A 26,200-nucleotide genomic window follows, 5' to 3' on the forward strand; every position below is an offset into this window, starting at 1 on the left:
TGTAACTCATTTTTATTAAGGCATTTAACTGCTAATAATATTAATGACATGTATACAAAATTTTTAATGAAAATCTATTCGCCGTAGGCATATTTATATTATAATTAAATGATTAATTTATGCGAAATTTAACCTGTAAAACATTTCTTCCTCAAGCTCCATATCTTATAACGTTCTATTATCTGTAACAGCAGTACTACTGGTCTATTCATGTCAGGTAAACTAAGGCCTCATTATTTGAAGCTTGAAGGAATATTGTTGACTGGCTGTGACAGTTTAAAATTTGAATGCGCCAAAGGTTAGGACCGTAGAAGACGGAGGGTAAATTCTGATTAATTTCCCAACATCAAAAATTCATAGGAAATAAACATGTCACCACGAGGACCAAAACAATCGTATGTGGAACTCTTTTCCCGAATTTTTTGTTGTATTTAGTAGAAGAGGGTGAAAGGTATGAAATAAATATTATAAAATATATTTTTGCAGCCGTCTGACACTTGTTGGCATGGCTCCAGAATTGAAGCTCCGACAGTATTGGATACCGAAGGATTTGCGTAAAGTTTTTGAGAACGGGATGAAACACTTTCCGGGAATTGATAATAAACAGGAAATTTATTTGGAAAAGGTAAAAAAAGTGATCAGTGAGAGGGATATTCAATCCCCTTCTTACATCGACAACCTGAAAATGCTGTTATACATGGAAGAGTATAATAGAGAACTTGAAATGAAAATGTACGATCTGGAAAAGCAAAAAATAAAAAAATGCCCCAACGGAAAAGAGTTTCTAATTTACGTGCCAGGATTGAGCGAAGATCGGCCGTCATTGCAGTTATATGATGAAGTTCTACTGCGTAAATCAGGCAACAGTGATTATTGCTTTTCAACCATTACTTTCATCGGTGAGAAATATGTGAAAATCGAATCGTCGGCCAAGTAAGTAAGGCCTCCGTTTCCACTTGTGAACAATGGACTGGCATGCCGAGTTATATACTCTCATATCCGATATAATGATTTAAGGGATGTTAAAACTGATTGCCTAATTACATTACAGATTTGCTAAGAAATTTAATGAAGAAGATCTGTATGATATTAAATTCTTGTTACCAAGGAGAACTTTGCAGTGTTGTCACTATGCCGTTGAATTGGTTGAAATAAATCAGCTGGTGCCTGCTTTGTTCCCAGAAATCAGAACCTCCTATAACAACTTATCCAAGTAAGTTTCTGTGGACAGGTATATGCTTTGATTATATGAAGTGAAAGCCAAAATAGTAGTGCACCTAAATTTAATAGGAAAATGAAAATCCATCAAAGAGTTGTCCAGTATTTAACAAAATATAATACTTCAGATTTAAGATTGAGCTTTGTATAATTCAGTTTTTGTGCCCATATTCAAAATTTTCAGAGAACTTAGTTGGTTTGATAAAAATATTGCTACTAATACCAAACAGAAGCAAGCGATTCGTAACATCGTCGCTAGAACGGCCCATCCAGCTCCTTACATTTTATTTGGTCCTCCTGGAACTGGAAAAACAGCAACCCTAGTTGAAGCTATTTCTCAAGTAAATATTTCATTTAAGAATAAATTGAAAATAACGTTTTGAATCGAACAAGCTTCTGATATTATTTGTTTCCATTATGAGACATGAGATTAAAATTTGTATTTTTAATGCAAAATATATGAGGAAACAAAATTCAGCTACTTTAGCTATTTGAGGTTTAATGTACGACAAAAAAAAGCAATTATTACTCAAGTCACAAACTCCATGCCGTCCTTAAGTATTGTAGTAGTTTCACAGCTGCAGTGTCCAAATGCGTGGACTATATGATATTTTTTGGATTAGTATTATGTTTCTCGTAATGAAAAAGATGGTATACTTGATGTCAAATTGAACAGATATGGAAACTCAACCCTTCGAATCGTATCCTGATTTGCACACCATCAAACGCAGCTGCGGATGAACTTTTGAAAAGATTATTGATAAACGTCCCCGAGCAAGACATTCATCGCATGTATGGGTCGTCACGAAACTGGTAGGTCCTTTCTCTCAACTATGCAACGAATTTACCTCTACAGTGACCCAGTCAATACAAATGAAGGTATTTTATATTATGGATAATTAACAGGGATGACGTAGACGAAGAAATTCAACCGTGCTCTAACTTTGTCGATGGGGAAAAAATATTTTTACCAAAGGAACTCTTCATATTGAGGCGTATTGTAGTGGTTACTCTCGTGACATGTGCTAGGTATGTGCCAATTTACTCTTATTGTAGTTTATGATGATAATAAAGATCACAAAGTTAATACAACAATAATTGGTAACTCGTAATGATGCCAAACATACTCATATGGCTCATATGTTTTAGATTCAACTCCTTCATATCGTTCTAAATTTGCCTAATAATTTTTTCTTTCTGTTCAGTATTTCCTTACATTAGCGGTATTAACTTTAGCGTCATTATGATTTTGGAGTGATAGATGTTCGCATGTGTGAGACCAACGCATATAGAATTTATATTTGCTAAGTTTGGTAGTCATGGCTTGCTTTAAAATGTATGTGTTTCATTAAATTTGCAGATTACTCGCGTTGAAATTGTGGGAAAACCATTTTGCTTACGTGTTCATAGACGAGGGAGGCCAGGCAACAGAACCTGAAACGTTAATTCCCTTAGGTCTCATGAGCAGTGCAGATTCTTCCCATAAGGGACGCCTTCAAGGTCAACTAGTTATAGCTGGTGATCCAATGCAGCTGGGGCCAAGCATTTCTATGAGAACACCGCAAAAATTAGGTGAATCAACTAATTAAATCTATTCCACTCGTAATAACGGCACATTGAGCTGGTTCCAACACCCCTCAATTTCACATTAAAACATTTATTTTCTTTTGAAGCAAAATCGATGTTGGAACGACTGATGGCACAATGTTCACCATACAAAAGAGATCAGTCTGGAAACTATAACCCAAAATACATTACAAAACTTGTACAAAACTTCAGAAGCAATAAATTTATACTGCACGTACCTAACACCCTTTTCTATGATGGCGAGCTTCAGCAGTGTGGAAAAAGTGCAGATATAAATAGAGGGCTGGGTTTCAAAAAATTGATAAACAAATCCTTTCCTCTTATTTTTCATGCTGTAAATGGGCATGAATGCAGAAATTCCAACTCACCGAGGTACTTTGAAATTACTTACTTAAAACAAGAGTTTTTCAACTGCTCACATGTGTGTTTTTTGACTTGTCCAACTGTATTTAACCAAGGTATAATTAAATTTGCAGTATATGCAACATGGCAGAGGTGGACGTAATAATGGTATACCTTGAAAGTTTGATTGGTACTAAACTCGGAGGTCGCAAATTAGAACAAAAAGATATTGGTATTGTCACACCATATAAACTCCAAAGAAATAAAATACATCAAGAGTTAGAAAACAGAAATTGGGACGAAGTATCTGTGGGGACTGTAGAAATCTTTCAAGGCCAAGAAAGGGACGTCATTATTATGTCTACAGTGAGATCGCTTATGGTCAAACACAACGGAAGGGAACATCTTGGCTTTCTATCAAATCCCAAGGTATGCTATGTGTAATCAAAACTTACATTAACACCTTCGTTTTTTTAGAGCTCGATGACAATTCAGAATTAACCTTTAACACTTACCTAATTCTGAACTTTTAAAACAAATTTGCCTTAATCGCGTGTTTTTTCACAGAGATTCAACGTAGCTATTACAAGAGCAAAATCTCTACTTATTACAGTGGGAAATCAACGTATCCTACAGGTCGACCCCTACTGGGATAAGCTGATAACTTATTGCAAGGAGAATAATGCGTACACTGGTGCGCGTTTTTATCCGAAACAAAAACTTACAAACGGACAGAAAAAGAAACTCATTGCCAAGAAATATGTTCCACAGCCAGTTACTGATCAAGATTTCCAATTCCCAGACATAGACACTTCAGTCATTCACAAATTTAACAACTGCCAATTCTCAGAGAATCTTGTCCCAAGAAGGAGAGGACGCATGCCGAGAGTGAACATAGACCTCAACTCTTCTCCTCAATTCACGTCTGGTGAATATCATTTATGATTCATCAAACAGTTACATCTGAATCTTTTTGAAACACAGTAATGAATGGAGTTTTCTTATTCGTTTTTATTTTTTTCTCTCCAGATTCTGGTGTAACCAGCACGTCAAACAGCAGTTCAACACCGGATTCAGAATTACAGGATACAGGTAGCAATTTTTCAAGTACCGATGGACATATGCCACCCAGTAAAAGTGACAGCTTATCTTCAATCTACGATTCATCACCAGTGGACGCAGTATTAAATATTAGATCAATCAAAGATATTCTCGATATTAGTTTCGATCTTGATGATTCGAATGAATCTACGACTTCTAGCAATGAATATGACCTTGATGATGTGTCTCTGGGATTAGAGAAAATACGGTTATCGGACGTTTAATGTATAAACAAAAGTGAGTGGAATTTGAAATGTGATGTTGATACATTATTTCACTGAAATCACGATGGTTCTCATGAAGTTACGTTTACTGTTTCACTGATTGAGTATTCATTTATGATGATGTCTCACGATAATATTTTAAAAATCCGTTAAACTTTTACCAAGAAATTACAAAAAATCACCTATTTCAATGCAGATATCATTTTTAATAATACGTTTCATCTGTGAGTGAAAATCTTGTAGGTTTGCATGTGTTATTAATGGTGCAAAGTATATGACAGTAATATTGAAATGAACGTATTTTCCTATGCTTGATGAACAGATTGATGTGGTCGACGAACCTCAATCAAAAGCACAATTTTTTTTTTACATAAATAAAAGTACGTTCGTAACAATTATTCTTTACTAATAGAATGTTCCAGAAAGATATGAATGATTGTAAGATTGATTCTATTTAAAAAAATATCATCTCTTTGATTCAATAATAGATTTCACGGCGTGTATTATTTGTGAACAAACACAATATTCGATTATTAGATGCTTACTCATAAACAGTATATCATGACGCAGTCAAAGATTATAGAGACTAGGAATCTTGGAAAAATATTGAACTTTTATGATTTTTTGTAAATTTACAACTTCTCTGCATTTTTTATCCAAGTGGTTAGAGACGTACATGTCAATATTACACTTAATATTATTATTTCCTACAATCCTTGTGTAACATTCATCATGTACGATGATAAGTTCCTATACACATTATTTGCAGTATTTGTTATTGGGGAAAAGAGATAGCGATAGAGATAGAGATAGTTTTTTGTTTTAATTTAGGCTAGCTTTCTGTGGTACCTCAGTCTTGTATAGCCTAATTGGCATATTATGGTTTGAACAAAGTTTTACGTAAAATTTGTATGTTATGTTAAAATCGCGAATCTTTATACCTAATGATAAGACGATTTTAATCATGTTCAAGGAAACACTCCAACATTTATGTGAGAAAGTTAGGCAACTATTCACAGTTGTCTTCGTGTATACAAGTTATTTTTTATACGATGTATGACTTTGTAATGTAAAAATTATTGCCCCGTTCAAGGCATTACTTTTTTATATCGTTAAACTTGTAACGATATCTTTTGTACCGATTAAATAAGAGAATGTTACAAAAAACTAATGACCATGAGTGATTTTGTCGAAAAAAAAAACCAACATGATTTACCCAACATCAGCTGTTTCGCCTAGCTGCTGTTGAAAATGATCAAATGATAAATAAATTTGCAAATGACATTGTATGGTATTCACCCCCGAGTTACCTCTCTCTACGGAAAGCCAACCGTATTCGCTTCATGCGTTACTTAAAACACACACTATACATACATACACGACAGTAGGTGTAGCAAAAAAGCTCACACCTCTAACAGCGCCATCTATGGCGATAATAAGAACTTTGGGCTCAATGAATCGCATATACGAACTACGATCTCAATGCTTGATTCCGTATTATGGTACTTCATGTACGAAGACCCGAGCCATGCAGTGATACAAATACGATATACACCAGTGATATACACCCAGTATTATTATATTTGAGTGGTGTACGGGTTGAATTTCATGGTCAAAACTCGTTAACGCAAAGAGGATTAGCACTGAGTACTGACAACAGTCATCAGTGGGATTAGATAGAGGGAACGCGCAGTGTATTTTGAATCAGAGTCATAATCCTCTTTGCGGTAACGGTTCATTCAAACACGGACTTATTAATAGAGTGCTGAACTGCAGATTCTGTTCAAGATAAATGCTAATTGTAAAGAAGCAATTTATTTTCCAACTGGCAACTAACTAAAACAACGAAAACTTTAAACGTATCTCCAATCCTTTCATAACAGGTTAGGATGTAATAAAATTCAGTATTTTATACCCTTGATTTTAGCACGAAATATAATCTGATCAATTACGTAGTTAATTTCGATAACCAGTAGTGAGTCCGTGTACCTTATTTTGATTTGTTCTCCTGCACAGGCTATTTCTTTACCATTGATTGATTTACAGACATGAGCACGATGGAAGAAGTGGACGATGATAGTAATAGTGAAGAGAATTGTCCAGAGTGTCAAATGGCATTACTGATGGATGCGAGTGATATAAGTGAATCTGACATGGAAACAATGAAAGGAGATACAATTGGCAACACTATGTACAGTGCCAAGTGGATAATAACCGTCTTGATATCACTTTCAAATGTAAAAACTTGACTCGATCTGTCCAACAACTCTCACCTTACGATCAATCAAAGTCAATTCCCAACAAAAAAAGTCAGATTGTAACGATTCTTTCGACTGCTACTTTAATTGTTTCTTCAGGTAGACGAAACAGGGTGGTCAGAATCATTGGAAAAGGAGCTTTGCTTCTTATGGGACATGGCGGCGGAAAAAGATGTGACGCTATTTCTAGCAGAAAACAATTTCTTACAAATTGTTGAACTATCATTCAATGCTAGCAATGAGCCCAGATTGACGGTTTGTTTATATTTTAATATCATCTAGTGCTGGCTACTATTCTTGCATATCGCATGATGACAACAGTTTACTTTTTTTCTATTTACAGGAAATCCTTATGGGGATTCTTGGAAATATGTGTTCCCAGACGACCGTAATACAATCGGTAGCAGAAAGGGAGGAATTAGTTTCTTTGCTTTTTAATTTATTATTAACTAGTGATCCGGAAACGCTAATTCAACTCTTAAGACTGCTGCGGGTTGCTGTATGGGATATTCAACTGAAGGCAAGGGGGAATACGAATTCACTATGGTTGGAGCACTTGAAGAATTACCAAATACTTGGAACATCTTTAATTTTTATCCTAAACAGTTCAACCAATGGTGAATTTAATGGACAATGGCTTTCTACAGTCGACCAGTTCCTTCATAATTGTAGTATTACCTATCCTATTTAATATTTTCCAGATGATTTACTGATAGCGGCTACAGATCTGATACAAGCAATATCAACCACGCAATTACCAAATGAAAAATTATTAGAATCTCTTTTTGGTATGCAACAACTACTTCCAGCTCTGATAGAATCATTCACGCAAATGATACCCAAACAAGATGGAAATCACACAAGAAAAGAGCTCAAAGTAATTGAAAATTGGCTCACTATTGTGAGCAATTTATTAGAAGGCAAACACCTCATGTTGTTTGAAGAGGAATACACTAAACATTTTATAGATATCCTTGATACTCTACTCAGGATACTACAGCCTTATGTACATTCTCACAATTTGATACCCTTGGATGAAATATCTGCTGTGTGTATTCACGACTCTGTGAAAATGATTCTAAGTTTCCAACAGAACAGATTACCCGTGGGCCCCGAATTCATATTTATGATAGTGACAATTATGTATCATCTGCAGTCAGGTGAGTAATAGAATAATTGTTGTGGGTTTAGACAAGTTTCTTTGACTAGATTGCTCGTTTATACTCATTTTGCAGGAAACCAATCAACTGATTCGGATACGAACAGCGATAACAACGAGTGGGAACTTTCAGAGTATTTGGAAAAATATTGGTTTAAAATATTAGCTTGGTCCGAACTGGATCACCTGCAAGACGTTCTACAAATGTGTGAAGATAGTATTGTCCAATACATTATGGATATAACCAAATCACACCGGTATACGACTAGTGCTACAATGAGAAAACTAATAATAGCAAGTGAATCCCTAAGTCAGTGAAATGATCAGTTATATTAATGTGTACAAATTAATGTAGGAACAATTTGTGTTTATTGATACCGTGTGCATTGTATTTTAATCAATTGCATAGAATATTGTTTTATGAAATGATGAATCATAGAACATTGGACGCTTACTTTCAATAGAATATTACTTGTCTTTAATAAAAGATTCAAGCTCGAAGACACTGAATGTCTAATTACGCCTTGCAAAAATAGTATTATGTGCAACTATAAAGTAGAAAAATATAAATTCCATAATTAATTCTCAATAAAGAGAATATAAAATATTTCAGGAGATATTTTAAACGTGTTATTTACAAATATCATGAATGCTGAATACCAGGCATATAATGATGCTATATTTCGACTATGATTCCTTTCACTCGATCTTTGACGTTAAAGTTCCAGTAAGCATGACAAAGATCATGTATTCGAGTTGTTGAAAGCAAATTGGTAAAATTTCTCTGTAGAAACAAATAGTGTTGATGATCTAGTTAAGACCACGAACAGTATTATCATTAACGTTATTAATAAACATGTTCCTAAGATTATGGTTAGGGATAGTACCCTCCCAAAATGGTTCTCCAAAGAGTTGATTCATAATTTAAAGGAGGAACAAAAAATGGGTCAACTTTATAAGTTTTATAAATATGATTGTTATCATGGTTTATTCAGGAAGTTCAGAGTTTTGTGTAAAATTCTCTCCAAGAGAGTTGAATCTAGCCTTGTTAGTGAAACCAAAGCAGCATTGACTGCTCACTGTAAGAAATTGCAGTGATATCTTAGTTCGATGAATGGCAAAGCTTCGAGGCAATAATGCATTATGATGGTGTAACTACCGAAAATGGAAAAAGTATAGCCAATCTGTTCGCATTCAAGTTTGGCAGTGTGTATAAAGACGATGATCTGAGTGAAACTGTGTTAAATTTTATTTATAACGATGGTATTGGGAATATCTCACTAACCGAGCCTGATTGTATACACCCATTACTCGTAAAAAACTGTTTATTAATTTTATGTGAACTACTCACAGACTTATTCAATTATTCACTGCAAATCTGGGTTTGTCCTAATCAATGGGAAATGTCCTTTATCACCCCGCTTCATCAAGGAGAAGATATCACTGATGTGAATAATTACCACCCCATATGTGAGATTAATGTGTATGTTAAATTTTTTGATTCTCTAGTGTGTGAGAAGCTATCAAATTATTTGAGGAAGTATATTATTCTGGAACAACATGGTTTCTTGGGTTGTCGATCAACTTTGTTGAAAAAAAAATATTACAAATATAAATATTATAGATGCTATTTATACTGTGTCGGCAAAGGTCTTACATCTAGTTGATATAAATCTGTTAATTAGGAAATTGAGACATTATGGTGTGTCTGGAACTTTGCTTAGGGCGATACTCTAGTCGATTTTGACATTGTCGCATATATTTCCAAACGCAAAAGAGAGCTTAACAGCTTCATTCTATATGCAATTCTAAACAAAAACATTCCAATCTATTTTCATTTGACATAGAACTAAAGAAATGGGATCATTTCTACAAAATCGCAATTGTAAAAGCGTCTTCCAAAGTATACTCAGATACAATGGTACATAATGTACCATTGCGACTTCATAGTTATTTCAATATTGTTTTCTTTGTATGTCAGGTATGTCCTGTCAAGTGAATAAAAAATAAGTAAATAAAATGCATAATCCAAAATACAGTCGCGAGTATAATTTCATGAAAGTTACGTTGTGCACATTTTAAGACCCTATTCTTTCAGAAAGTTTTTTTTTTAAAGAGATTAATGTTTACTTTACGTTATTTGAAGCATTATTTGCGAAAAATACTATTTTTAGACCGTCCATAGTGGGCACTAAAAATGCCCAATAAACTTTTCCTAATAAAATTACAATTTTTCACTGAGACTAAAATTCAAACTAATATTTTATAGCCGATTATAGTAGTTATGGAATAAATCTCCGAACCAATCAGTACTGAGAAACACGTTTTTGATCTATTTAGTCATCATGGAAACAAACATCTGGAAAAAATAAATTGTTTGATTTTTGTTTTTCAATGGGGAAAGATTTATTCTTTTGTGACTCCCCGACTTCCCAGACTATTTTGTAAATTTCCCGACTTCCCAGTTTTTTCTGACCTCTGGTCACCGTTTCGTCAAATCCTCTCATGAGGAAAACTAGAAGTTTGTCAATTACGTTTAAATCTTAACCTTTATTATTTGCATTATCAATCATACTACAAGGTATAAGCACTAATTTTGGAATCATACCAGGTGGAGCTATGAATTGTTGGGTATTTTGAGTCGAAGTTTGTCCGGAGTACTTTACTTCAGCTTCGGTAACAAGCTTACAAATTTCCATCTTTATATCAGCTTGAGCTTTGGCAGGTAATTTTTTCACAGTCTCTGCCATACTATCAAAGAAAAGTTCAATGCTACTTTTGCCCTCTGGGGCCAAATACACCTGATCAATATTAGTCTCTGTCAATTTTATGTCATTAGCATTTTTAGTCGGACTAACAGGAGTAGGCAGCACTGTTGAATTTCTCAAAAAAATAGGTCCAGTAGTTGAACCATTAGCACTTGTTGACGGTATGATTAAATTTCCAGTATTTTGATTAGAATTTTTTAGAATACTATAGGTGTTAGATACATCCACTGTAGGTTGGTGTTCGTATTTAGCTCTCTTCGGTCTTATTTTCCTAAATTTCGACTCTATCTGTTGGATGGGGGTGGTTACAATAACTTGCTGCATTTCGTTACTATTTGCAATTTGTTGGAACGAATTACTATCTTCCAGCATTTCGATCTTTTGATCCTCACTCTCATCCAATATAGGATCTGCAGTCGTTTCTTCTAAGACTTCTAAATATTCCGTAAAATCATCGTCAGTTCTATCCTCTAATTGCTCCAAAAGTCCTTCTGTATTATTATCCCCAGCATTTATATCCTGTATATACTCCTCGGAAAGTTCAACACATTGCGGTTGATAATCTGATTCATAACTACCAAAATAGGAGAAAATTTATTGACCAAATTGTAAATAAAATTTTGGTAATAATGAAATCGCAAATGAAAGAAATAGGTTATATTATCTTACGGAAATTTGAGAAAACTTAAATGGTCCTCAAATACCCATTTTTTCCGTCTGATTCCTTTGTCAGTCTTGTTTTTGTACTTTAATATGCGGCAGTAAGTATCCCTCAAGTTTTTCCACCGAAGTCGAACCCAGCCAGCTAAAAAGTTCAACCAGGATGTGAAATTCGCAGCGTAATTTCATCGTTGTAATAAAGAATGTGTCTCAATGATTGAATTAATCTTACGATCCAGGCCTAGTTCCAGCGCTATTCGTTTCCAAACTTTCTGTCTAAATTCTTGTAACTTAATTGCGCCACCTTTGACTTCAGAAATATAAAGAACAGGATGTTGTTCTATTGCCTCAATTATTTTGAGGGATATTTTGTGAGCGTCTGGGGGCATCGAGGGCATGGTCAACATTTGTAAGTTGTATTAACTCTCCTTTTAGTTTCTTTCAAATCGTCTGGGAAAAATATAAGTATCAAAGGCATGTATCGCAGGTACTTGCTGAGCGCCTTCCTCGCAAACATTATCGTTTTAATGAATCAAGAATGAGGAGAAATCACGAAAACGAGTCATTTTGTTTAATTTAAACTCAGTCGAAACTATTTTGATATGTTACGTTACTTTGAGACATTCAAAGTACGGTGAAATGTATTAATTCGACGAATAACAATATAAAGTGTTGATATGTCGTCTGACGTTTCGAAAAAAAAAAAATGCATCACAGTAAAATATCGTTCGCAACTAAAATTTGAAATAGTCACCTGAATCTGCGAAAATCGCAAGTCGCTAGAAATGAGGGCTCGTCAACCCAACGACTGGTAACGAATGATAACGACAACCGTGGTATCAAACTACAGTCGCCATTGCGTGTGCTTCTTTCTGTCGCTTACCGGAAGCAGCGACCGTATAAATAGACACTAAACGCTGCCCAGGGTTCACGGTGTTCAGTAAATGTCAAAAGAGCCTAATTTTTTAATCATAATTTTAGCCATTTCATCCTCAAAAGCATAATTTTGAATTCGACGTATGCTTGGGAAGTACAGAAAAACTTTTCTACTCAAGCATTAAACATAACGTCCGACACATATTAAATACGCCAGGAAGCCAACCTCGAAAGTTGACGAATCAGCGTCGTGGTGCCGAAAAATCTAACTTTTGTCCAGAATAATTGTCACGAATTATGTGTAGATTCAAGAGCGTCTGCATCAGCAAAGATCCCACTTGTTTGCAGAAAAGTGATGTATCAAGTCCACGCGGACTTGTAGTAGATCACATTAAGGGATCTACTCAGCTAACGAGCAAAAAAAAGGGTTTTCTCAAGAATATTTTTAATAAGTTTTAACTGTAAATATTGATATAGGCTTTGTTAGACTCAATAAATACACTCTCGAATTAGATAAAAGAAATTTTTTATTAATTTTAATCACTTTTGATACACGAAAATCGTAGTTGAAAATCAGTCTGAAAAAGGCAGGTCTAGGGTGTTGACGATTTCTCGGAGCTGGTTAATTTGAAACCAAAAAACCGAACGGTTTTAGATTCAGCATGTTGATGCTCTTGGAATGAATCATACGTTTCTTGAAATTTGGATTTTAACTATATTTTTTTTTTGCAAAAAACGGCAAAAGAGCAATATTTTATAACTTTTTCAAAAAATGGCCACCATTTTGTTAATTTTGCAAATATCAAAAATCGTATAATTCATTCCAAGGCAATTAACATGCTGAACCTAAAACCTTTCAATTTTTTGGTTTCAGGTTAACCATCTCCGAGAAATTATCAACACCGCAGTTCTACCTTTTTCAGACTGATTTTTAACTACGACTTTCATGTATGTAAGTTATAAAAAACAATAAATTAAAAAAAAATCTAATTCGAGAGTATTTATTAAGCCTAACAAAGCCTATATCAATATTTACAGTTAAAACTTGTTAAAAAAAAATCTTGAAAAACCCTTTTTTTGCTCATGAGTTGAGTATACCCCTTAAAGGTTAAAATGTTAACGAAATTAAATATTGAAAATTAATAACTATTCAGAAATTTCACAATTATTTATGCATGTTGTAGTCAAAATTAGAGTATCCTTCGCTTGAATTACACCTTGATCTACGATTTCGCTACATTTTCACATTTTCGATGTGGAGAACTTTGGCCATGGCAAACTAGACGTATAATCGTCGCATGGTCGATATGCGGAAAGTAAAATCGATATACAAAGGGCATATGATTTGCGAAGAAAAAGTGTAAGAAGTATCATGATAATCATCAGATATATTCCGAATCCTTATTTGGAATGTTAGCCATTAAGAGATTTATAGAATTTTTTCAAGCGGTACAGCGTTACAAAATAAATTGCTCACAATAAACTCACCAATCGCTGAAATTCTGCAGGATGTGAGCAGCTACAGCGGGTTACTTCCATGGCACTATTCACATGTAACTCAACACCTAATACAGGCTTTAACACAGGCGATGTCCACATATCACAAATCCGAAAAAGGGCTCAACAACCCCATCCTATGCGTAATTCTAAACAAAAACACTCCGATGCACTTTCCTTTCCTCGAATTTACTATTGAAACGTCTTACAATAAATTCACGTGAAGAAAAATGATGTCCTTCGTTTGTCCGCGTGAAACAAAAGACGTTGATGCACGGACTAGATAGACGTTAAAGTTTTTTATACAGTATTTCAGTTGATAGATTCGATATCCACATATGATTTATTATTATTTTAACCATTTTTAAATGAGTCATCACTTTGGTACTTTTATTTCAACACGAAATATTAGATCACAAATAGTGCGAAATTTTTAAAAGTAATTCTCACAACAGTATCAATGCCAAGAGAACTGAAATCGAATCAAACAATTGCCAAATCACTTAAAACATCAACGAATCAAATCAATAACGACAATCGGTTCATAAAAGCATTTAATTGAGTATTTAAGGTAACGTACTTAACTTTTTAATGTATGAATACCGAATTCGAGTGCTTAAGCGGTAATTATTTTCACTTTTAAGGGCTTAGTTTGTTATTTATAGAAATATTTATAGATCTATCGAATCAATCACCACACACGTACCGACACAATCACAACGCAATAGCCGACCGCGTTGGAATTTGGAAGAACACGTTTTGACTTATCGACAGTCCGAAGATAACTGAAGACGCCGCTAAGTTTGCTCAGTTTGCTACTCGAGCGCCGCGGCGGTGACCGACAGCAACTACGGTAAGTTTGGTTTCCCGTGTTGTTGTCGAGTTCCTAGAATACAAATGTTAGTTGGGTTCGTGCCGTGTTGTTCGTCCTCGCAGCAGACGAACAACCAGCCTTTACATAACCGTAATTTTGATAAATACAAGTTTTTGGCTCAGCATACTCGACCATGTCGGTGAAGGTGCCACTCAACTTGGTTTCGCACCCTCGCCGTGTCGCCAGTCTGTATAAAAACGCCCTTCGAACTCTAGAAAGTTGGATTTGGATAAGACATGTTTATCGGTAAAATTCACCCTTTGATCAAATTTCTAGTACACTGACATTCACCGATAGAGCTTGATTGATGTACTAATAAAATTGCATCGCATAATTGCATGATTAATTATTAACGAACCAAGGTTCGACCAAGTGGAGTCCTTTGCAACCCTGAATATTGTATTAATTTTCTTCAGTTCCTTTAATTTGGACAAGGTTGCTGATACACTGGCAACTTTGCTCTGTTTCCAAGTCACAACTGGCAATGACTGCCTTCAAAATAACTCCTTATTCATTATTCTATCAGATATAACGCAGTTTTGCTGAGACAACGTTTTGAGAAGAACAAAGACATAAAGGATCTAAGAATTGCAAAACAACTGGTTATTGATGGTGAGAAAGAACTATTCGAGCACCAGCATTGGCTTCCAAGGAAATTTCCCAACTCTCCAGGAGGCGTAGCGTATGAAAGAGAAGTTGTGCTACCTGATTGGATCGTTGACTACTGGCATCCATCTGAGAAAGCTAGGTACCCTCACTACTTTGCTCGCAGAGAACAGCGTAAGAAAGAATTCATCGAATGGTACAACAAACAATATCCTGATGTAAAAGAGAATTCATCTTCAGGCCACTAAAAATTTGGTGACAATAAGTCGTCCGTATGAATCATAGATTGAAGATAGTTGGTTGTAAAATATGAAAATGTCATGTATCAAATATTAAATGAATACAATTCTTGTTACTCACACGTTTCCTTGTCGTCACTTTCCCTTTGATGTGTTTAACACGATGCTAAAATTTTCTCCAGTATACGTTGAAGTTTGATTGTATCATGGATAAATAGAGGAACTTCATTTTTTATGGCTCATTCACAGCTTAATCAATTCTCTAAGATTTCGGCATATTGTTGAGTACTGAAACTCACAATGTAGTTTAATTCTGTAACTTTGATCAGATGTATTAAATTTTTTTTTTCAATGTTAGGAATGAATGGCAAACCAAAACACGTGGCTTTTTGATGAATTGTTACGTTTAACATTAATTGCAAATATTAAATCAACAGTACGTTAAATGTAACGTTTATTGTTTATCCTTCCGTGATACTGCGAACATTGTACAGCACTTTCTATTGGATTTCACTAGAGTTAGTAGATTTTGTAAATGTAGAAATTGATTTTCATCAAATTTCGAATATATGTTACAGACAATGATCGTTCTCTGTGAGATCGATTTCATTCGTACAGGTACTTTCAAATAGCAAAGTATGCGCAGTAGGAACTTTGAATATGCCGAGATACTACGAAGGCAATACTAGCAGTCAAAATACACTAAACTTGTTATAACTAAGGTAATTCAGCAAGGTTTGATAAAATTTTGGTCACCAGACTTGACTGCTTTATTTTAATAATAACAGTAAGTTTGGTTACTAACTATGGTTTCAACTTCATTCAAATTCTCACACAGGATTTATCGAACCCAGTTTGAGAAGCCGAAGTTATGACAACTTTAATGCATGTGATCGACACAACGGAACATACACTGCTGGAATGATGATGCATTGTGTGTGGTTGTTTCTTAGCTACTGATTATTCGACCGCGTCAGTATTTAATTAATTATTCAATTCATTTATTACATCACCGGTTTAATTCCTTTACACAGTTCTTTATTTATCTTCTCATGATCGTACCAAACGTTGAAACATTTAAACTAAGTAATTACAAATAATAAAAATAAAAAGCCTCTTGCAAGATTTTCACCCTCCTAAACGTTCAGCTAATAAACTTGATTCGTATATATTTATAAAATACAAGATCGAGGCTTGCACAGGGTCCACTATTATACTTTTATGTACTTAGGTATTCTTAATCGGCTGTTTTGTAATACTGACCCAGCCTTTTTAACTTCGTTCCATTTAAATAATTACAAAATTTTTTCCTTGCAACTTCTACGTCTTGTCATATATACTATAATACAGAAACTTTACTTCAGTTTTCTTAGACGTTGGAATCTACAACTTCCAAAAATTTACACAGTGGTTGTTGTGTAACGTCGTTAGTGAAATACAGATATTATTTACAAGTATGTATACGTTTATATTTTTCATTTTAATTTCATAACCACGAGTTAGTTTTTTTCCGTCAACGAGAGCTTGCCATTACTAAATAAATTATTTAAATGCAATACAAGCTACGGGGAATAGAATTTTGTGTATATAAAATTTTGCAGCCTGGACATAGAATTGCTGATTATATAGCTTCGTTAGATAAAACCAAAGAAGTTGGTGACGCAGTTAAGCAATTCAAGAAGTATGACACAAACTTTGTTATAAATCTCGGCAGAAGGTAAATAATATTTAAGTTCGTTATTCAGTATTTTTTTGTACATGTATGCATAAAATATGTTGCGCATCATTTAGCTCCTCGTTGAAAAAAAAAATGATCTTCAAATGAGAACCAATAAGAAGTGGTATCGCTTACATTCACATACACTGGGTCAATTGAATTCTACGATCTGATAGTAGATCAGAAGCAAGAATTAGAAAAAAAAAAAAAATTATACACATAAATTTAATAATCGAGTCGATTCTTGCAAGATCTATCAAATTATTTCTTTCATATACTCGGTGGTAATGTTCAGCCCCAAGGAGGGCGAGTTAAACAAGAAGTACACATCATTTATATCTATTCGTAAATGTAATAGAAACCATTGCTCAACGAGGATGAAATGTGATTATTTGCATACAGCAATGCGAAAGTTTCAATCGTATTTCTATACTTTACATTTAATTTGAATTGTAAATAATATTAGGTATGTATGTAGGATGTATATAACAGAGCTGCCATCAACGTGGTCATAATCCTTAAAACGAATAAGTTGGACAGTGTGAATGTTATGGATAACATTTAATACAATGTTTTGATGCATAGAAGTGAAATGATAATTAGTGTGAGTAATTTGTTGTAGTGATTGAAGTATTTTGTTCTAACGACGAATTCACTTACGCACGTGTTTTCTTGCCTTAATAACTTTCAGTATAAGATTATTCATTAACAAAACAAGAGAGACAATAATATAGCCATGTGATTGCAATATGCAATCGTAAGCAAAAATAATAGATTCCTAACAAATACATTGAATAAAAAGTTCTTTACATTCTAAATTCTTTACGACTTATGAAAAAAACCATACTTCGTACGATGATGATAATAATGATTACAATTAACTATAACGTCCATAAAGTATTTTCTTCACCATTTTTTTCGTTTTTTTTCCTTTTTTTTGTACACGTTTACTAAAAACATTTTTTCCGTTTGTTGAGAAAATAAATATTAATATTAAATCTGAAATATTATCTTGTTCGTTATCACTGTTCTGGATCACCTAACTGCTGTCCTCATTTCACGTCACTAGTTTCAGTTTTTTTATTTATTTAAATCTCGTTTTTTTTTTTTTTTTTACTTTTGTTCTATTTTCTAAATCGGCAATGGTTTTTGCCTATTAAGTTTATAGGCCTCTTTTCTGCGTAAAACATCGCCGTATGTGTTATTTGTTCAGATTTGCACATAAGTCCACTTGCTTTATACTTTGTTTCAAAGATTAAGTCTTAATGCTTCTTCACAAATCCAAACCATTACTTTCCAAATCCGTAGTCACATCTTTTCCTAACCTTACACCAGACTTTGCGATCTTGAATCCAATGCGGCTCATGAATTTGAGAATTTTAGAGGCCTGGTTCAAAAGGTCACCTGTGACTACTGCTGCTCTGATCATTCATGTCATATAACACTTGTGCTATTGTTCTGGATGATTCAACATTGCTTAGCGCCACTCCTGCCAGATGAGGTTCGTATGCCCTGAGATGCCTGTAATACAATTACATTTACTAATGACCTACAGTTCTTCCTTCTTTCTCAAGGAGTTTTTCATTGAATATTATACCAAATCAATGAAAAAATGTACGATGAATTTCTCTCAATTATTGCTTACCTTCTTCCATGTGCAGAGTAAATGACTAGGTTTCTGAGAATCAAAGCTGCCGTCAGCCGAATACTTTTGGTCACTGGGCCTTCGTTGTCATCCTGTAACGAAGAAATTACCAATGTCAAACCAGTTGAAGTATTTGTGCTCAAAGATAGTAACAAAAGATTAACTATTTTAACACAAATTAATAAACGATTGCATTGTAAATAAAAAATTTACAATAAAAATGGATGTGATAACTCATCGGACACTGATGGTAATTTTCTCATGCTTGTGAAAAGTAGATACTTACGGATGTTTTGATACAGGCAAATTGCAAAATGTAGTATTGCAATTCGCTCAAGTGAAATGAGTGAATCGCATGGTTTGGCAATTTTTTCAAACGAATAAGCATGATATTGGCCGTTTTCAACATCAAATGATACGGAAACAAATGAATGATTACTATGGGGGCTCATTTTGAACAAGATTCATAGAAAGAAAAAAAATGAATGTATTACAGCTAAATTAGTTACACAAGGCATGCCAGATGGTGAACTAAAAAATGTACATCTGAGTAGAATTATCTGCATTAAACGAAATCTTGTTCTGTATATACATTGAGGTCCATGACTTCAAAAATAGTTGCAAAATCAGATATATGGATTCAACGTGTTGTTGATTTGCTGATTCAGTTTTTTCTTTCCATGCTTTCAGATGGATGAATATTCATAAAAAGAATATATTACTCGTTTTAATTAAATATTCGCTTTTGATCAATTTTGCCTTTTGGACTACTTTACAGACACACTTAATTGTACTGGAGGTAAGGCAATAATAAGCTATGAACGGTTCTATATTAGCAACAAAAAACACATCTCATTGTTTTTCAACTCACTTAAGGCTATTGACAATAGCATTGTAAGTTTGGAAGATGTGTTGAGAAAAAAAATACATTACAACAATACTAGCTACAATATTAAAAGAATATCAGAAGAGAATGAAAAGAAAATGAAAACCATGCCAGGGTAGGATAGTTGGGTAGTATTGAAAAAATGAAGAGAAAATAAATACGCTGCGAAAAATAAAGGTGTCAAGCATAAGTCAGCTGGTGCAGCACACAAGGGCTGTGGCTGTGGCATGGCTCCTTTTTGATTCTGAACTCGTGTTTACCTGTTCCGGTGGAGGATTTTGCCCTGGTCTGGGAGAAGAAGTGCTCGAAGTGGCTGCAGCGGGCTTGGATGGCCTCTGCTGCTTCGCCAAGGGGAACAAGAAAATTAGTTAGGTTCACAGTAAAGACGCAGTAAAAGAATTGTACAGATTCAAAGATGTTTGGGATATCGCAGGAATACGTTTTTTACGAGGGTATCAATTTAGTTGGGAAATTATTATTTATATATGTATATATATATATATTCATTTTATCCTGAGATTTCGTATTTGAAGCAACTTGACTTTGCAACGTCTTAAAAATTATTAAACAAAGACCCCAACTTACATTTGTAAGCATATCAGACTTTTGCCATTCACACTCTGAGCTTTCGTTCATTTCAAGTAATTAGTAAATAGTGCTGTTATTAATTCAATATACCAGATGAATCGACTAGAATAGCAGAAATTCTTATGAAACAAATTCATACTAAGCTTAACGTAATGTTGTAAGAAGCTTAAGATGTTGTGAAGAATTTAATGATAAAAAATCTGTCATATTTGACATTTCTTCAGTTGTATATAACTATGTTCAATAAATGATACCATAAACAGTGAGCCATTTGGAGGATTCATTTGGCATGGCATGAAACACTGTATTTTTAGCATATTCGGAAAAATGAAGACTAACGTACCATCAACTCCTTGGGGTTGACAAATTCCAGGGCGTGCCTTTTGATCGCATGAAATGCGGCATTGGGCGCATAACCGGGATGGTGTGGTGTTGCTGGTGTTGATGTTGATATTTCAGTTTTACCAGTAACAGTCAATTGCTTTCTTCTTAGTGCCATAGTCTGTTGTTAACAGGTAAACAGGAATAAAGTTTTGAAAAAAAGAAGAGTAAATGTTGCATTACAGTTTGCTGAAAAATAGCGTTATATCACCTCTGAGTTGCAGTGTCTGTCATAAAGATGAGTCATCAGAGAGAATCTACGTCTCTTCAATCCATCACAGCTAGCCCAAAGACACAAAATCTCTTCACCTCCAACTGGACAATGTGCTTCACATACGTGTAGGTAAACTTCATGGGCCGTTTTGAATTGCCTAATAAAATAAACGATCAAGATTCGTTTAGAAAATTTTATTAAACTCAAATAGAGAACTTGGTAATTAATCAAAGTAATGAATCACATCATTACCTCAAACAACCTCGCCATTCGCACAAAAAAGCATTGGGATCAATTTTGATTGTGATGGTCTTAGTTTCGGCTGGATGTTGACTCGTCGAAGGTTTAGAATCCGTTTCGGTTGATGTTGAGGAGTTCGTAGTCTTCGTTATCTTCAGAGATTGCTTAACAGCAAGCCCATGAGTGGCAGCTGCCTGATGCGGTGTAGTGGGTCTGGTTGGTGGAGGGGTGGATGCGGGTGTGGGGGTAACCACTCTCGACGGTACACTAGTGGTTATCGATCCTTGCTGAGCTACAGCTGGAATAGCAACTGTTACTGAGTTCGTATTGGCCTGAGCAACAGAGCTATTTACTATAATGGAAGTTTGAGGGATTGTGGCCGAAGTTGGCACCAAAGGCGGAGGGATATTACTCAAGGCTGGGCTCTGCAGAATTGGTCTTGGGACCTGTGTAACGACAACTTGCTGCCCTTGTGGTGTAACTGCAACCATCTTCTGTGAACTTGGCTGGGCTGCAGACTGTGGTTGTAAAATAATTATAGTTTTTGCGCCAGTTCCTTGTTGCTGTGTCGTTTGAGCCACTAAGACTGTTTGAGCCTGTCCTTGAACCAGAGCAGTCTGAGACTGGGCGAGTACATAGTTTTGTCCAGGAACACCTCCAGAAACAACATACTGCAACTGACCTCCTGCTCCTTGTTGCAAAAGGACTTGGGGCTGTTGAGGTTGTCTCCCTTTAACTGTGGTCGTTGGAATGATGACTTGATTATTTGACTGAATAGCTTGTTGGACGACTATTTGCCTGGGTGCAGCTACAATCAGTTGTTGTTGATGGTGTTGATGTTGATGTTGTTGGTGATGGTGTTGTTGCTGCTGTTGTGGTGTTTGCGTTTGCGTTTGCGTTTGCGTTTGCGTCTGCACTGGTGTTTGAGTTTGCTGGAGTTGCTGATGTAGCGGTTGTTGTTGTTCAGTTTGGTTCAACAATACTTGTGGCTCTTCTTTTACGACTGGTTCGTCTTTCACTACGATTGCGTGATCATCTATTAAGTCAATTTCGTCTTCAATGCAATCCGCAGCTAGCGCAGCATACAGGTTTGCGGCCGTTGAAGATACCGTTGCTTTTTCACTATCCTTGTCATCGTCTGGTTCTTCTGATTTCATGCTAGAAACTGTCGATTCAACTGTTTTCAAATCAACACCAGGTTCTGGAGATCTCGTACCATTAGAATATTTGGGTTTCTTTGATTGAATTTCGTCTGGCTCACTGGCTGATCTCTTTATACCCCTTGGTGCTTCGATAAGCGTCTCTTCAGACCCTTCCGTTTGTAATACGTCATTTTCGTCAACTTCAGTTTTCAATTTCACATCCGTTGGAGATTCTTTCAATACTTTTTCAATATGATTTTCTACAAGGTCCATTCCCTTCTCGTTTATTGAATTTTTCCCTAAAACGCCGTTCATAATTGGTTCTTTGTCAACTTTTCTCTCCAACAGATCTGCAAGCATCATACTTTGCAGAGGTTTGTCTTTGGAGCTTATGCTTGATGAATCTTTCGAAGATCCATCCTCTTGGCCATCGATATCCAAGTTGATGGGGGCACCATTTAAAAGAATGCCCTCAAAACTAGTCAATGAGTTCTCTTCCTCAGCCCCAACACCAGAACAATCTCTACTCCCACCAATTCCGCTACTAGATGCAAGCGAATTATTAGTAGAATCTGAGTCTTCTGCTAATGGCGTACAGATGGTTCGATGATTAGTTTTATTTCCTCCACTCAATGGAACTAGAGGAGGTGGTCGACAGACTTTGACAGTGGAGGATATGTGATTTTCCGTTGGATGCGAAATCACTGTAGTTGACGTTACCACCTGATTGACGTTCTCAGAGTCGTTTATGTCAGCCTGGAACAATATGTTAAACAACAATTAACATGCGAGAAGTGGTTCAACTATTATTGACTTGCAGAAACGTAGAAAAACTGAACGTGATAATAATTTCGAGTTAGAGAGATGTTCACCGATCACATAAAATCAGTTAAATACTTAATTAGTCAACCAATTAAACAATATTTGCAATATATATAGTCATGTGCACCTTGTCACAATTGTTGGTGACGATAACCTTAGCTCCGTTAATCCTTTGGAATTTTTTTGCAGGAGTGGCAGCAGTTGTAGATTTCAGTTTAGTACTTGAGATTATTTTAGGTGAAGCTACTGCTGGAGTAGCGGTAGGCGCTGCAGGCTGAATGACTCCTGTCAATTGAGCCTGAAGTAGTCGTTGTTGTTGCTGACGCTGGGCAACCTGCATGAAAAATACGTTAGTACACACTATGAAGCATTCATCAGTTATAGCTTCGTAAATATTTTTCCAACACAGGAGTCCAGAACGAATAAAAAGTGAAAGATTTAAACGAAAAAAAAAAAAACAAGACAACGGCTGGAAATTCAATTTCAGAATGATAATTTATTCTATGTGAATTTTTAATTGTATTTGAAAAACTTTTATTTTATACTTGTTCATTTTTTTTCATGGATTGTTGAAAAAACATTTATTAAATCGAGTATTTCCAGGGTGTATACGGAAATCAGAAAAAAAAATTCTGGGTTTTTCCCGAATTTTTCCCCTCAGGTATCTTGACATATTTTACCGGTATTACTTTTTATATCTAAGCAATAACAAGCCTTTCATATATTTTTACAACACCGGGCTCTAGTTTTCATGAACGTTGTTTATAGCTTGCGAAATATGAAATTCTATCAACGAAATCTGAGATCGCAGCAATGTGTGCGAGAGCTTTTCATCATCATGTTAAGGATTTCACGGTATATTCAGAATTTGAATATCTAAAATATATTAGAACCTTTATTCGGCATCAGTTATATCGCGTGTCTAATGGTATAAGGGCGTATCCATTAAACAAAGATCTTTTAGCTTTATTCATTTTACCGGCTAATTTTAGTTATAATAGATATGCGTTTTGAGCGCTTTTACAGCGAATTCTGTGAAAATAAAAAAAATAAAAGAAGAATTCGCCCTTTTACCACCAAATTCAACTTTTTTGTGGAAGCGTACTTCAACGATCAGACATGCGATATTATTATATGATGGCAACCAGGCAGAACGGGAAAAAGTGTTCCCGAAAAAATATGATTTACGCATTAATTGATCAAAATTTATCTTATTATTCCGAAGTCCCAGATAATTCCCGTATTTTTTTGAATTTTTGCCTGGTACGAAAAATTCCCGGTTTTTTCGCGGTGCGTATACACCCTGAATTTTTAATACGTGCTTTGATTAGTACTGATCACTCAGTTATCAGTGCCTCTAGAAAATTTTAATAAATATCACTCTGTCAAACTACTAATCGTTAATATTTAAGGTTTTGTTTAAAGATGGGTGATGGGAATGTGGAAATGGTTGGCGGATGGATCAGTTCTCAGACAAGAGGAAAAAAATCATTCGAAATATTGCACAACACTACGTATTAAGCCCAACTACGAACAGAACAATTGCACAAATTAAATAATCAAAAACATAATTTGTAGAGCATACATCATTGTTGGGAACTACGATCTATCGTTTGAATTGTTTCCAAAATGATGTATTACTTTGTCACTGTTCAAATAATCAAAATCTTTATAACAAACATAAAACACAACACAATTCCATGCTCATCGCTCTGATTTTCACTTGAGCGAAGAAATTTTAAATCGCAACACTTCAACAAGAATTAATTTGGCAATAACTTCACGAGAAAAAAAAAAATTAAACTGGGTTGGTAACTTGCACATACATGAACTTTTTCAAGGGAGCTGGTGAAGGTAAATTTTTTTCATATCACAGTGTGTGAAATGATAAGAAAATAATAGAAAGAATGAGAAAACTGTAGATATGTAAAACACTTCGAAACTGAAGAAAAATATAAAGAGATCAAGTTTGATATCAATATGACTGCTTTTATACATTACGTTTATACATTATTGTTTGTCTCCTCGAGTCCACTATCACAGGTTTGTTACAGTAATACTGATAATTTTGTATGTATAGTTACATCGAAAGATACATATATATGTATATATATATATATATATATATAGATATATATATTTTTTTTCTCTTTAATCTATTTTGATATGGTGAATTTGAACGTTTCTAAATTCCTTGTTATTGTACAACAACAATACCTGGTTGCTGGTTATTAGCTGGTTGGCACTGATGCTGGATGCGATGCTAGTGGTAGTGTTTATTACGCAGGCAGAAGGGGCAGACACACAACTGGCAGCGGCGCTGGGCATGCAGTCGCCGCTGATCGTTACCTTTGTAGCCAAGAGGCTTTTTATTATTGAACTTGAAGTTGCACCGCTTCGAGGATCGTCCTTCATCGCTACTTGAACTTGGGATTGGTGCTGTTGTTGCAACTGAGAACCACTGGCCAGCAGGGCTTGACTCAGGTGGGGGTGCGACACTGACACCTGATCCACACCAATCACAAACAATGCTCAACAATTCTAGCAATTACGGGTATACGGTAAACTACGCTAAAATGCTACATCTAAACCTCAAGTTTCTTTTGGGATGTCTAGCATTAAACTTGAAATTGAGTTCTGTTTATTTCTTTGACTCGTTGAGGAGTTTAAATTTCATTGACTGTTTTGGTTAATTAAATGTAAATAAATACAATTTAGATAAGCTCAAGTTTTGATTTTCGCTGTGCACATTAAGCCTTCTACCTATCAAGACAAGACAAAATGAAACATGATTTGGTAGAAAACATTTACAGCAACCCAACACCGATAGTCCCACAGTAATCGAAGCACAAGTTTTATTCAGCAACATAAATTTTGCTCCAGGATTCACGTCTTTTCAGGGTTATACATGGGAGGCTTTTTCTATTTCATTTAGTAACGGGTATTTAAAGGAAAATGTATATGTTTTTTTTCTGCACGATTCCCTGATGCCTGTTTTCTGATAACTAACTCAAAATGACACACAATGGATGGAAAATGGATACCAGGTACAGTAAATACGAGAAAAGATTCATGTCCAAGTTACGATAGAAGAACTGAAAAAACTGACTTGAGAGAAATAACGATTTTGGATTAGAAATTGTAGCTTTGATTTTT

At 35.0% G+C, this 26,200-nt stretch overlaps 5 protein-coding genes across 12 annotated transcripts in view; 3 read left to right on the forward strand and 2 right to left on the reverse strand.

The window, feature by feature from the left end:
- The first annotated feature begins 219 nt into the window (after positions 1–219).
- LOC124412702 (putative helicase MOV-10) lies at positions 220–4,617 on the forward strand. Its single transcript, XM_046892801.1, has 11 exons — positions 220–395; positions 487–933; positions 1,052–1,213; positions 1,403–1,559; positions 1,895–2,031; positions 2,125–2,247; positions 2,579–2,790; positions 2,892–3,177; positions 3,282–3,576; positions 3,715–4,075; positions 4,177–4,617. Exons 1-11 carry the CDS (start codon positions 370–372, stop codon positions 4,470–4,472), a joined length of 2,502 nt encoding a protein of 833 aa, XP_046748757.1. The 5' UTR covers positions 220–369; the 3' UTR covers positions 4,473–4,617.
- Positions 4,618–6,159: 1,542 nt separating this feature from the next.
- Positions 6,160–8,244, forward strand: LOC124412708 (protein saal1). The gene is made up of 6 exons (XM_046892826.1): positions 6,160–6,355; positions 6,519–6,709; positions 6,830–6,985; positions 7,074–7,347; positions 7,432–7,890; positions 7,966–8,244. Exons 2-6 carry the CDS (start codon positions 6,521–6,523, stop codon positions 8,205–8,207), a joined length of 1,320 nt encoding a protein of 439 aa, XP_046748782.1. The 5' UTR covers positions 6,160–6,355; positions 6,519–6,520; the 3' UTR covers positions 8,208–8,244.
- Positions 8,245–10,424: 2,180 nt separating this feature from the next.
- Positions 10,425–12,199, reverse strand: LOC124412710. The gene is made up of 4 exons (XM_046892828.1): positions 12,072–12,199; positions 11,550–11,767; positions 11,327–11,462; positions 10,425–11,231 (listed from the first exon to the last, which is right to left on the reverse strand). The coding sequence occupies exons 2-4, from the start codon at positions 11,722–11,724 to the stop codon at positions 10,433–10,435; spliced, it is 1,110 nt and encodes a 369-aa protein (XP_046748784.1). The 5' UTR covers positions 11,725–11,767; positions 12,072–12,199; the 3' UTR covers positions 10,425–10,432.
- Positions 12,200–14,600: 2,401 nt separating this feature from the next.
- LOC124412718 (NADH dehydrogenase [ubiquinone] 1 beta subcomplex subunit 9) lies at positions 14,601–15,529 on the forward strand. Its single transcript, XM_046892840.1, has 2 exons — positions 14,601–14,810; positions 15,091–15,529. Exons 1-2 carry the CDS (start codon positions 14,698–14,700, stop codon positions 15,416–15,418), a joined length of 441 nt encoding a protein of 146 aa, XP_046748796.1. The 5' UTR covers positions 14,601–14,697; the 3' UTR covers positions 15,419–15,529.
- An 859-nt stretch (positions 15,530–16,388) lies between these two features.
- LOC124412699 (AT-rich interactive domain-containing protein 2) overlaps positions 16,389–26,200 on the reverse strand; it is a 36,877-nt gene continuing 27,065 nt past the window's right edge. For 2 of the 8 annotated variants that reach the window (XM_046892796.1, XM_046892792.1), the window contains exons 10-17: positions 25,262–25,549; positions 23,172–23,378; positions 21,093–22,978; positions 20,838–20,997; positions 20,589–20,747; positions 19,918–19,998; positions 18,772–18,863; positions 16,389–18,647 (exon numbers count right to left, since the gene is read on the reverse strand). In XM_046892796.1, coding sequence (XP_046748752.1) covers positions 18,527–18,647; positions 18,772–18,863; positions 19,918–19,998; positions 20,589–20,747; positions 20,838–20,997; positions 21,093–22,978; positions 23,172–23,378; positions 25,262–25,549 — 2,994 coding nt within the window. In that variant the 3' untranslated portion in view covers positions 16,389–18,526. The remainder of the gene's footprint in view (positions 18,648–18,771; positions 18,864–19,917; positions 19,999–20,588; positions 20,748–20,837; positions 20,998–21,092; positions 22,979–23,171; positions 23,379–25,261; positions 25,550–26,200) is intronic. The other 6 variants (XM_046892798.1, XM_046892797.1, XM_046892795.1 and 3 more) reach the window with 5 other exon arrangements.

The sequence above is a fragment of the Diprion similis genome, chromosome 11, assembly GCF_021155765.1.
Source record: "Diprion similis isolate iyDipSimi1 chromosome 11, iyDipSimi1.1, whole genome shotgun sequence".
Classification (NCBI taxonomy): Eukaryota; Metazoa; Arthropoda; class Insecta; order Hymenoptera; family Diprionidae; genus Diprion; species Diprion similis.

What these genes read in the sequence shown, in the direction of transcription:
- LOC124412710 (XM_046892828.1), bottom strand. Translation starts at nt 11,724, where the DNA reads ATGTTGACCATGCCCTCGATGCCCCCAGACGCTCACAAAATATCCCTC. An exon ending in GCTGGAACTAGGCCTGGATC is followed by an intron (nt 11,463 to 11,549) that starts GTAAGATTAATT and finishes TGAACTTTTTAG; the next exon opens with CTGGCTGGGTTCGACTTCGG. An exon ending in TTAAGTTTTCTCAAATTTCC is followed by an intron (nt 11,232 to 11,326) that starts GTAAGATAATAT and finishes CTATTTTGGTAG; the next exon opens with TTATGAATCAGATTATCAAC.
- LOC124412708 (XM_046892826.1), top strand. Translation starts at nt 6,521, where the DNA reads ATGAGCACGATGGAAGAAGTGGACGATGATAGTAATAGTGAAGAGAAT. An exon ending in GCAATGAGCCCAGATTGACG is followed by an intron (nt 6,986 to 7,073) that starts GTTTGTTTATAT and finishes TTCTATTTACAG; the next exon opens with GAAATCCTTATGGGGATTCT. An exon ending in CCTAAACAGTTCAACCAATG is followed by an intron (nt 7,348 to 7,431) that starts GTGAATTTAATG and finishes AATATTTTCCAG; the next exon opens with ATGATTTACTGATAGCGGCT.
- LOC124412702 (XM_046892801.1), top strand. Translation starts at nt 370, where the DNA reads ATGTCACCACGAGGACCAAAACAATC. An exon ending in CCACGAGGACCAAAACAATC is followed by an intron (nt 396 to 486) that starts GTATGTGGAACT and finishes ATATTTTTGCAG; the next exon opens with CCGTCTGACACTTGTTGGCA. An exon ending in AGAAATTCCAACTCACCGAG is followed by an intron (nt 3,178 to 3,281) that starts GTACTTTGAAAT and finishes TTAAATTTGCAG; the next exon opens with TATATGCAACATGGCAGAGG.
- LOC124412718 (XM_046892840.1), top strand. Translation starts at nt 14,698, where the DNA reads ATGTCGGTGAAGGTGCCACTCAACTTGGTTTCGCACCCTCGCCGTGTC. An exon ending in TGGATAAGACATGTTTATCG is followed by an intron (nt 14,811 to 15,090) that starts GTAAAATTCACC and finishes TTATTCTATCAG; the next exon opens with ATATAACGCAGTTTTGCTGA.